Source organism: Mauremys mutica, chromosome 14 (genome assembly GCF_020497125.1).
Source record: "Mauremys mutica isolate MM-2020 ecotype Southern chromosome 14, ASM2049712v1, whole genome shotgun sequence".
Taxonomy (NCBI): domain Eukaryota; kingdom Metazoa; phylum Chordata; order Testudines; family Geoemydidae; genus Mauremys; species Mauremys mutica.
In genome coordinates this window covers 28,228,329-28,240,673 of record NC_059085.1, presented here as the reverse complement: position 1 = coordinate 28,240,673, position 12,345 = coordinate 28,228,329, and the positions used below count along the sequence as shown (strand labels likewise).

The 12,345-nt window shown below is 41.1% G+C and overlaps 2 protein-coding genes across 8 annotated transcripts in view; one reads left to right on the top strand and one right to left on the bottom strand.

The window, feature by feature from the left end:
• The window catches only part of LOC123349360, a 336,086-nt gene that overhangs the window by 44,912 nt on the left and 278,829 nt on the right, over positions 1–12,345 (top strand). The gene's annotated exons all lie outside the window — the stretch shown is intronic.
• The window catches only part of CHST8 (carbohydrate sulfotransferase 8), a 211,585-nt gene that overhangs the window by 5,615 nt on the left and 193,625 nt on the right, over positions 1–12,345 (bottom strand). The window contains exons 1-2 of one of the 4 annotated variants that reach the window (XM_044987333.1): positions 10,647–10,868; positions 1,412–1,449 (exon numbers count right to left, since the gene is read on the bottom strand). In XM_044987333.1, the coding sequence (XP_044843268.1) occupies positions 1,412–1,449; positions 10,647–10,761 (153 nt within the window). In that variant the 5' untranslated portion in view covers positions 10,762–10,868. Of the gene's footprint in view, positions 1–1,228; positions 1,361–1,411; positions 1,450–10,646; positions 10,869–12,345 lie in introns of those variants that run through there. The other 3 variants (XM_044987334.1, XM_044987336.1, XM_044987335.1) reach the window with 3 other exon arrangements.

Here is a 12,345-nt window from a genome sequence, read left to right as displayed (position 1 = left end):
AGGCTACATCCCCATGTGGCATCACTACTGATTTTCTATATCTTGTCAAGTTCCTTCTTCAAAGGAGAATGGATTTTTCTTTTTCTCTTTTTTCTGGAAAAAGTTGATTCAATATTCATCATAAAAAAGTAATGAGCAAAAATCCAAATTGTGCTAGTAACCTATTAAGTTGTGTTCAGAAATAAAATAGAACTAATCAGTATTAAACCAATTATAAAAGCGGCAGTGCATAATAGAGGAACAAGGGTGAGGTGGAACAGTGTCTGGGTTGTCACTTCACTTCTCTGTATACAATACGCTGACTAAGACCCAAACAGAATAAGATGTTCTTTACACTTGCTTCCTTCTGTAACTGTTCAGAAAAAGTTGTACTTTTTTTTGGAATGACTTGTGTTAAGTTTTTACTACTGTCTTGCTATTACTATTACCATGTGATATAGGCTGACTTAGAAACCAACTCATTTTGGTACTCCCATGTATAGTTGCCTGGGTATATCCTAAACTGATGGGACTATGCAAGTATTTGATTGCTATTCTGTTGAGAAGCTTACCCTGATTTAAATGCATCAAATGTATATTTCGGTCATCTTGTGTATATATGTAAATGGCCAGCTGTTTTATTCTATTTACTATATATTGCTCTTTACTGAGTGACGTGGAAATCATATGAAGAAATCAGACTTATATTTGATAATTCATACTTATTCCATGCTAGGGTACAGTCCCCCTCCCCGTCCCCCCCTCCAAAAAAACCCCTCCCAACACCCCACATTGCTGCTGATGAATCTAAAACTAGCATTTCTACCATAAGCAAATGTCATAATTTGAATGTCCTCTGTGGATAAAATTCCTATTCACTGCCATTTGAAAGGTAAGTTGAACCTGCAGAGATGGAGCGATATGAACTACATCTCACTAAGTTCCCCCTGGAATTTGGATAAATAGCTGGTAAATTCTAGCATTCTTTCAAGTACTCGCATTCATCCCTTAAACTTTAAAGAAGTAAATGAGATATAATCACAGCTACTTTGAATGACTTAGCAGCCACTAGGTGGCACAATAATACCAGTATTTTTCTTTCTAATATTCTCTGTGATACTCAACCAATTCTTTTAAGCTATAAAATTTTATACCAAATATGAATATGCAAATATATTTCAAGTTTACAGTATCTTTTAGGAATATCTAGTCTAGCAAACAACCATAAAACTAAATTTTCATAGCTTACCAAATTCGTATTGTAATAAAAAAAAATTTGCACTCCAGAGAAAAGCTTTAATGCTTCATTCCTGTTTGATACTTTTACTTCCAGTCAAATGGTTTTCTCTGAGCCTTCTCCCCCTCATCCCACAGTCTGTATTGCAAATATGTCTTGCTCTATTTTCTTGCATATTTTTTCTGAAGAACTTACTTTTTTGGGTTGTTGGGGTCCCATGTTATATTTTATCCCTAAAGAAAGAAAAGGAAAATTACAATAATATTTGGTAAATACACATGACATGCTTATCTTGCACCGCTGAGATCAACAAGAGTTTTACCATTAACTAGAATGTGAGTAGGAGCAGCCCCTATTAGAACAATGATATTAAATAGACCTGCAATGTTTTATATTAATGTATAGCCCATAGTAATAATACCTAGCTCTTGTATAGCTCTTATACCTGTAGATCTCAAAATGCTTTACAGAGTAGGTCAATATCATTATTCCCCTGAGGATAATGGGGAAACTGAGGCAGAGATGAAATCATACAATCATAGACGATTAGGGTTAGGAAGAGACCTCAGGAGGTTATCTAGTCCAACCCCCTGCTCAAAGCAGGACCAACCCCAACTAAAAGCTTTAAAAACCTCTAAGGATGGAGATTCCACCACCTCCCCAAGTAACCCATTCCAGTACTTCACCACCCTCGTAGTTAAATAGTTTTTCCTAATATCCAACCTAGACCTCTGCCACTGCAACTTGAGACCATTGCTTCTTGTTCTATCATCTGCCATTACTGAGAACAGCCTAGCTCCATCCTCTTTGGAACCCCCTTTCAGGTAATTGAAGGCTGCTACCAAATCTCCCCTCACTCTTCTCTTCTGCAGACTAAATAAGCCCAGTTCCCTCAGCCTCTCATCATAAGTCATGTGCCCCAGCCCCCTAATCATTTCCGTTGCCCTCCACTGGACTCTCTCCAATTTGTCCACAACCTTTCTGTAGTGGGGGTCCCAAAACTGGACGCAATACTCCAGATGTGGTCTCACCAGTGCCAAATAGAGGGGAATAATCTCTTCCCTCGATCTGCTGGCAATGCTCCTACTAATGCAGCCCAATATGCTGTTAGCCTTCTTGGCAACAAGGGCACATTGTTGACTCATTTCCAATTTCTCATCCACTGTAATCCCCAGGTCCTTTTCTGCAGAACTGCCGCTTAGCCAGTCAGTCCCCAGCCTGTTGCAGTGCATGGGATTCTTCCGTCCTAAGTGCAGGACTCTGCATTTGTCCTTGTTGAACCGCGTCAGTTTTCTTTTGGTCCAATCCTCCAATTTGTCTAGGTCAGGGGTCGGCAACCGGTGGCTCGCGGCTCGCCAGGGTAAGCACCCTGGCGGGCCGGCCCGGTTTGTTTATCTGCCGCGTCGGCAAGTTCGGCCGATCGCGGCTCCCACTGGCCGCGGTTCGCGGTCCCAGGCCAATGCGGGAGGCAGGAAGCGGCGCGAGCCGAGGGATGTTCTGGCCGCGGCTTCCTGCCTCCCGCATTGGCCTGGGACCGCGAACCGCGGCCAGTGGGAGCCGCGATCGGCCGAACTTGCTGATGCGGCAGATAAACAAACCGGGCCGGCCCGCCAGGGTGTTTACCCTGGCGAGCCGCAAGCCACCGGTTGCCGACCCCTGGTCTAGGTCACTCTGGACCCTATCCCTACCCTCCACCATATCTACCTGTCCCCCCAGCTCAGTGTCAAACACAAACCTGCTGAGGGTGCAACCCATCCCATCATCCAGATCATTAATGAAGATGTTGAACAAAACCAGCCCCAGGACCGAGACCTGGGGCACTCTGCTTGATACTGGCTGCCAACTAGACATCGAGAAGTTGATCACTACGCGTTGAGCCCAGACAGAACGTTGAGCCAGTTGCAGAACGAGGAATAGAACCCACGTCTCCCGAGTCCCAGGCCAGTGCTGTACCCACTAGGCCAAAATACCAACTCATAAATGCATGTATTTAAGTTACCTAAACATTTCTGTTAATTGTGCCCACTTTGGACAGCATGATAGTTCTGAATGTTTACCAGTCGGCATGCATGCAGTATTGTCCTATAACCCCTTCCCCCCGGTGCATTATGTATATAGGAGGAAATATTTGTAGAGCATTTTGAACATACTATGGAAAGCATTTATCACTTTTACAAGTATTATGCCACATGTTCTTAACTTTTAAAGAGGGATCCAACCAGGAATATAATGATAAAGGTGTGAGTGCCTCTTAAGACTAAACTAAGAGAGCTTTGCAATCGCTTATAGTTTGTTGTATGAAGTGGTATTGTAGCCATGTTGGCCCCAGGATATTAGAGAGCTGAGGTGCAGTGAGGTAATATCTTACCAGCTTTTGCTTGTGAGAGAGACAAGCTTTTGAGCTACACAGAGCTCTTATTCAGGTCTGGAAAATGTACTCAGCTTCTGTACTTTGAGTACATTTTCCAGACCCGAACAAGAGCTTGGTATAAGCTCAAAAAGCTTGTCTCTCTCACCAACAGAAGTTGGCCCAATAAAAGATATTCTCTCGTCCACCTTGTCTCACTTATAATTTATGACTACTGTTGCAGTTAAGCTAAAGTGTATGCTATTGAAAACACTCTTTTGTTTATGCAATCAGTTGAGATTTTTGGTGCATCTCTGTGGTTTGGATAGTGCCACTTGTCACTGTCAGTGCTGCCTAAAAAGATTTCAGTTTAATTAATGGGGCTACATTACAAATCTGCAGCCATTGACAAGGACAATTGCAGGTCAGCATACCACTTTACAGTACCTTTGTACTACAAATTGAAGCACCACCGGAGAAGCTCAGTCCCATCAGATTAATTTTCATTACATTATTAAGGTTCTCATGAATACTGTGTGTGTTTAAAGTTATTCTATCAGTCCCCTGACTATCTACCATTTACATTAATGAGTTTCTTGCAGCTATAGCACCTACTCCAACAAGCTGATCTTTGGTTATTTTTTCAGAAGTATGAACAGATATTAAGGGTTGAACCTATTTCTGTGTTGCTATGGCTATGTGTACATGTTCCATACCGGCAATTTGTTAGCAGTAGGCATGAGTTAATATAGTAATATGCAGGAAGGACATGAGAGGATGCTGCATATTTGCCTGATTCTGCCCCATTAAAGTTAAAGGGACTTTTGGCATTAACTTCAATGGGAGCAAGATCAAGCTGTATTAGAGGTGCCTTGTTTTTGATGAGGTGCAAGTCCGAAGTCCCCTCTCACTCAGTTCTAGTACAGTACCTGTTCAGCTGGAAGTGGAGATCTTAAGGGTTTTTTTTTTGTTTGGTTGGTTTTTTACTTAGAAGAGTGGACACTTAACCTGTGGAGTCCTGGCCAGGATTCCTAAGTAACAAAACTGGTTCTGGTGTCCATGACTGAGCGATGCTGTTCAACTATTATTGGCAGCGACATTTGTTGCTGTGGTCAGTGTAATACAAGCATTTAATCCATGGTTTTGTAAAATGCTGTGGAATAGTGAGTATGAAAACTGCTTTGCAGGGAGAGGTCTGGAATTCCAGAGTTCTAATCCACTTGTATAAGAAATATGCTTTTAACCCATAGAGACATCATGGTAGTCAGCAGGAACCCATGATCTCTGACTCCGAAGGCACAACTTTATACCATTTGAGCTAGACCTCTATTAGTTGCTTGGGTACCACCCTGTAGTGAACCCATAAACCAAAGGTGGGCAAACTATGACCCGCGGGCCTCATCCGGCCCACAGGACTGTCCTGCCCGGCCCTTGAGCTCCTGGCCGGGGAGGCCAGCCCCCGGCCCCTCCCCCGCAGCTGCGTGGGCGGCGCTCTGGGCGGCGGGGTTGCGCGCTCCTGCCGAGCAGCATGGCAGTGTGTCTGGCTCTGGCCAGGCGGCGTGGCAGCCAGACATGTTACTCTGAGTGGCATGGTAAGGGGGCCGGGCCGGGGGGTTGGATAAGGGACCGGGGGGTCCCGGGGGGCAGTCAGGGAACAGGGAGCAGGGGGCGGTTGGATGAGGCGGAGGTTCTGGGGAGTGGTCAGGGCACGGGGGTGGGGTTGGATAGGTGTGGGAGTCCCGGGGGGCTTGTCAAGGGGCGGTGGTGTGGATAGGGGTCAGGGCAGTCAGGGGACAGGGAGCAGGGGGGGTTGGATAGGGGGTGAGGTTCCAGGGGGCGGTTAGGGGCAGGGGTCCCAGGAGGGGGCGGTTAGGGGACAAGGAGGGGGGGGTTGGATGGGTCAGAGGTTCTGAGGGGGGCAGTCAGGGGGCAGGAAGTGGGAGGGATCGGATAGGTGGTGGGGGCCAGGCTGTTTGGGGAGGCACAGCCTTCCTTATCCGGCCTCCATACAGTTTTGCAACGCCAATGTAGCCCTCGGGCCAAAAGATTTGCCCACCCCCTGCCATAGACACTACTAAGATATTTGCCTTTAAACTGGCAATAGTTGCTCAACTTTATAGATCAGGGGTTGGCAACCTTTCAGAAGTGCTGTGCCGAGTCTTCATTTATTCACTCTAATTTAAGGTTTTGTGTGCCAGTAATACATTTTAACGTTTTTAGAATGTCTCTTTCTATAAGTCTATAATACATAACTAAACTATTGTTGTATGCAAAGTAAATAAGGTTTTTATAATGTTTAAGAAGCTTCATTTAAAATTAAATTAAAATGCAGAGCCCCCCGGACCGATGGCCAGGACCTGGGCAGTGTGAGTGCCACTGAAAATCAGCTCGCGTGCCACCTTCGGCACACGTGCCGTAGGTTGCCTACCCCTGGTATAGATACAGTCTGTGGAATAGCACCTAAGGCTGTTCTCTCCAGAGACAGCTGCTTGAGTACCCCTTTTGATCTCTGCTGCAGCTAAGCACTAGAGGATGATATAGTCACACACTAAAATCATAACATTATACTGGCTCTGCATTGACTCCCTTTGTGGCCTTCGGCAAGTTTGTACCTCTGCCTCAGTTTCACCATCTGTAACCTAGGGTTAATAGCTACCTCCTTTAATTTTGAATGCCCTTGCTATGGTAAGTAAGTAGTTCAGGATTAAAGTACTGTAAAGTGCTATAAATGGCAAATATTATTAAATCAGAATTCTTTTACCCTCTCTAACTATGGTGCCCTATGGAGGAGGGAAAGGGAGAATATTTGGAGTGAAAGAGCCCTAGTCTGTTGTATGATTCTTCTGATGACTCCTGTAAAATGGGTTTCCTGGTAGCATAGATACAGGTTGAATTCTCCAGAAAGCTTGAATGTTCTTTTCCTTATCAATTCAGAATGTTGTAATGAATTCCCTTTTCGGTTGGGGGGAAGCAGAAATTGTATATATTGAATACTGAAAAGTCAAAAGTTTAATTAAAAGAAATCCATGGATTGGGGGGTTAGGCAATTTGCTTGTTTTATATGGAGATGTTTGGTTTCTCATGTATAATTGCCAACATGCATATAGTAATTTCCTTGTGTAATAGCATCATTACAGGCAATAGTCTATTCAGAATATTATTCCTCTGCTTTATACTTCAGCTTTGGGCTTCATTATTTTTTAATATCAGATTCAGCTTGTTAAATCACTTCTTATCCTCTGTCACAGATACCAGAGATTTACTTTGGCTGTCAATACTGTCAACATGTATAGGCAAGAATTTACATATTTAAATATTTATCCTTGCGTGAACTAGTTATGCCTACCAATGTAAGACAGGAGAGTGGTTGTGTAACCTACTTCCACCCCTGAAATTATAAGATGTAATAACAGCTAAGGGTGGTCTAAAATTTTCAATGCCATGGGTTGGATGCTAGTTTTGGGGCAGTTCTGTGGGCCACACACAGAAATATAATTCCTGATTTTAGAATCGGATCACTTTTTTTTTTTTTTAGGATTTATAATATAAGCACATTTTTCTCTCTGTATCCTCTCCCTGAGAGCCTTCAAGCTTGTCATAATTGAAAACAAGACTAGTCAAGAGAACTTGGTCACTCACCAAAATGCAAACCAGTATTTAGATAGACTTGGATACAATTTTTTTAAATTTCTTTTGCCAAGATTGTAATGAAAGACTTAGGGAGGGGATTTCAAAAGAGCCCTGTGAAGCACCTGGCATTGACCACTGTCAGGAGACAGGATACTGGGCTTGATGGACCATTGGTCTGACCTGCTATGGCTGTTCTATTGTTCTTATGGGCATAGTTTCAATGGTAGTAGAGGTGGACCATTGCTAGGAGCTTTTGAAAATCCCTTTCATAACGTGTAATTTATTTAACTTTCCTGTAAGAAGTAAGGATCATTCTTCTACAAAAAAGATGAAGGTATCATAAATGCTGTCTGAGCTATCTGTTCTTAAATTATAAAAGAAAAGGAATTAATGAGTAATTCACACTTTTGTTGCTAACTACTTCAAAAGGTGACTTGTCTTTTAATAGAGTAGATATCTTATATTTTTGTGCTGGTACTTCAGTTATTACGTCTAATAAAGAAATTCCATTAGCTGGAGGGAAGAATGTGTATCAGAATTGAGACTTCAATTATTGGTGCTAACGTGGTCAGAACAACAGCTAAGAGTACATTCTGAATGGATGATGTATGGTGGAGCTGGTTGCTAGTCTCTTGAATGTTTCTTGAGGCATATGACTTCTAAATTTTGTCTTCTCTCAGCTTTCTCTCCCACTAGCAGCAATCTGTCACATCAGATTTAAACCTACATGGCGAAAACCATTCTTAGGTGCAGTGAAGTCAGCCAGTAAAAACACATTGCACAGTTCTGCTCAACTAATCAGATCTAAGTTTAATGTGATGCTACACCCATGGTATTTTTGGCACTACTAGCTCCTAGATGGTAACCAAAATAGCAATGTAATGTACATTTGTGCCATAAGTTGGACTCTTGTGCCAACTATATAACTGAAATTGGTGATATTAAGGAATAACTTTAAAATGTGGTGCCAGACGCCTCAGCAACAGACATCTTAGCAGCACATAGATAAGTAGCAAATCAGATAGTGTCACTTCATTGTATGCACAATGCTTCTGTTAGTTCCCTCTTTTTCTGCATGAACTTGACCTTCAAAGACCCTGCATGGACCTGACACTGATCTCTCTGTTCTTGTTGTGTTTTATTATGCAGATCCACTCAGTCTTCTCATCTAACGGCTCCCTTCCCTTTTTGTTATGTGAATTGTTTTTTTTAATGCCATTTACAATACACAGAGGAGCCTCTCTGCTGCACACCTCCTCTTTTTCAAATCCCTCCTGGCTAGCCTTTTAACCCTGGTCTCTCCCCTGACACAGTACAGAGACTGGGCTTAAATAGACGTTGATTTCACTTCTGTATGTGTGCCCCTTAATGTGCTTCAATGAGCAATGTTTTTTGTTTGTTTTTTTACTACAATATCACTGTAAAGGAAAGTATCAATACTTATGCAATTACATATTTGCAGAAATAGATACTTCAGAAGTGTTGTGAACACTTGTACAAATATGTTCATGTCACAAATGACTTATTCAACAACTCCAGATTGTTTTTATAATAGCTTGTCAACCAATCAGGCAGTGGGAATGATAACATATGACGAAGTGGCCAATCACAGCACCAATAGCAAATTATATTAGTGAATTTTCCAAACAATAGTTTTGTGAGTAGCATTCAGGTTAAAATTTATTTGCATAAAAATATCAGCAAACAAATTTGAAAAATGTAACTCAGCTGGTGGATGATTTATTAACAGAAAAAGGGGTTAAACTTTTTGACTAAGTTGTTTGCTATGAATAGATTGCCCAGCCTGCTCTGCACCTAATCCTGTGCCTAATCTTTTATCATGTATAGTATATTTGAGTTAAATTGCAAGCTCTTTCAAGCAGGAAATGATTAAGTATTTGCAAAGTGCTGATACCATCTATGTTACTGCCACATATCTCATTCTAAATTAGAAATAATAAATCGTACATTTAAGAAAAAAACTCCTTGTAAAAAGATTGACAAGATTTTTATTTTGAGATCATGGCCTAATCAATGTTATAAACTATATATATTTTTTGCCCTTCAGTAATTTCTTATCTCTAAACTGATGTCTTATTTGACAATAACAAACCTTAATAGCCCCATCTCAGCGACATATACAGTTCCCAGTTTTAATACACAGAAAATTAATGAGATGAAGCAAGCAAGGTTTAATGAAAGTATAGAGTGCCTTGCATAAAGTTGCCATCAAGAAACAAGTGAATCTGTACAATGAATCTCTTGAGTTCTCAGAGAAGATGCAAATACTCAGTGACATTTTCCACAGATGAGAACTTTCACAGTGAATGCTTTGGATGAAGTGCCTAGCTCTGCTGAAGAAGAGTCAAAGTTAGATCTCTCTTGGTCTCAAGATCCTGAGCATATTCTTTAGAGAGAGTCCTTGGGCAGTATATCCAACTAATTGATTTAATGGCAAAGATGCTGTAGTATTTATTTATGCTGATCTCTGTGAATGGTAGCTATTACAAGGAAGACCTTGAGCTTCCTGATCTTTTAAGAACATCTCTCTCTCTCTCTCTTCATATGAAATGTAGCCAAAGGCAAACAGTCACTATACTGCCTTGTATCATATATAGCACCTTCTTGTATTTGGTGACTGACTAATTGTACACAAAGCAAGAATGACTCTGTGTCAATTGCAAGAGAAAGTGAATTATAAGAGAACTCATTTGTAATGTACAGTTTTTTCCCAGAAACTGCAGAATTAGATGGTGAAAATAATTAATTCTACACTTCACTGCTATAGTACTTACACAGTGATTCCCCCCCCCCCACACCTTAGGTCACAAAGTGCTGCACAAATATGGTTCATAGGTATTCCAGTTTTACAGATGGGAGGCAGGAGAGGTTACAAGCCAAACTTTCAAGAGTGGTCTGACTTTGGGTGGTCATATTTTTGATTACCTTAATACTTAAGCTGGGCATCTTAAACTAGTCACCTAACAATTGAGGAACCCCAAATCAGTGGCCAGATTTTAGGCTGAAACCCTAAGACAAGGATCTTGTAGAAGGTTGGTGTTAGTCTCTGCTAGAAACCAGGTGTATGCTAGAAACTCCTATCTTGTGTTCAATCCTCAAGATCACAGCTGCCTGTCTACTAACTAGGTGCAGTTAATTAATGTGACTCTTACATTTGGATTACAACATTACAGACATTGAGCTTCTCTTTATAATCATTAGACGAGAGATGTGCAATGACATGCTACTCAGGCACTTGAATGATGTGTACATGCTGCGTGTCAGATGTTGGTGGGATCCAGGCTGGAAACCGTTCCAGCAAATCTGCCCCAGAAGCTGGCTCATGATGGGATGGGACCCAGCTGGATGGGAGACACACTTTTCAGTGAGCTGCTACTTTCTAGAAGAACCCTGTGGAGTGGGAGGGAGGGTGGCGGTATCGCTGGCTCTCACCTGAGGTGACTGATGCCTCCAGTGTGGCTGCTTCTACCAGCATGGCTGCTTCTGCCCTGTGACCTCGGAGGTGAATCTGGCCTGATGCCTTGCAAAGACACTTCCACTTCTGCATATAATTAGCTGCTCCTTCCTAGAATTTAACAACCATCTGATCTCTATTAGGTTAACATCTGACAGCTCCTTCATTTGTATCTTCCCCACCTCTCAATATTCATCCTTCCATTCCTCCCGTTGACTCCCTTTCTCTTTCTCTGAAAGATTTCTTGGCCTCTGGTCTCAAGCTCTTCATGATCCAGTGTTTTCACAGTACAATGGAAACTGAATACATTAACATTCCTGTAATCAGGGTGTGTGTATTTTATTAACTCTATTTTAGCTGGTCTGCCTGAAGTGGTGCCAGCTGAAGTTTTGTTATCTTCCTGCTGTTCTTGGAGCTGTCAGCACTGAAAACTTCTTTCACAACAGACAAAATTACTGGGATATTTCACATTCTGCAGAGAGACATCAAGAACAAAATCTGACACAAATTGCATTTCTTCTAATAAGGAACCACACTCTGGTTAAAAATTAGTTATAGAAAACAAATTTCTTTGCTTCCTTTTTAAATAGAAAACGTATAAAAACCTATTTTCACTTTTTTACTTCTTTGTATTTCTCTTTTTGGACAATCACAATAGACTAAGTCAGTTTCAGTTATTGGCTGTCATGCCCTTTCATAATACTGCAATGTTTGGATTGCAAATGCTACATGGGAGTGCATTTTTTTGTCCTTTATTTATAAATAATTGATTCCTCTGAAATGTAATTCATGGGAACATTTTTATTTAAATTTTGTAGAAGCTTTTTTCTTAAACCTCGATTTTAAACTTCATTTGTTTCTTCAGTCTTCATTTACATGGCTTCATTTACATTTGAAGCCCTCACTCAGAAATGGTGTGGATTGTTTCAGAACACAATGTATGGTTTTACAATACATTACTACTTTCACTGCACAAAAAAGGTACAAGTGATAGCTAATCTTTCACATACCCATGGTATACTCACATTAAAGACAATGGGCCTGATTTCTGACTCCACCCCACTGACCCAAAAGAGGCTAGAAACCCTGCAGATCTGGTCAGATGGGAATTTCCTCTGCAGACATGGATAGAGTTAAGGAAAGGGGCATGAACAGGACATCTCTGGCTATTTCCAAACCTCCAGAATAGTCTTTGGTCAGTAGTCAGGCATGACTTGCAGCAGCCTTGATCTAAGGATGATCTAAATTATGATTAACGATGGACTGGGGAACGGCAATGCCATGAATGTCTAAGAAGTAGGGTTGTTGATTAATCGCAGCTAACTCAAGCAATTAACTCAAAAAATTAATTGCAATTAATCGCACCGTTAAACAATATAATACCAATTGAAATTTATCAAATATTTTGGATGTTTTTCTACATTTTCATATATATTGTATTCTGTGTTGTAATTGAAATTAAAGTGTATATTATTTTTTTGTTACAAATATGTGCACTGTAAAAATGATAAACAAATGAAATAGTATTTTTCAATTCACCTCATACAAGTATGGTAGTGCAATCTCTTTGTCATGTAAGTGCAACTTACAAATGTAGATTTTTTTTGTTACATAACTGCACTCAAAAAAGAAAACAATGTACAACTTTAGAGCCTACAAGTCCACTCAGTCCTACTT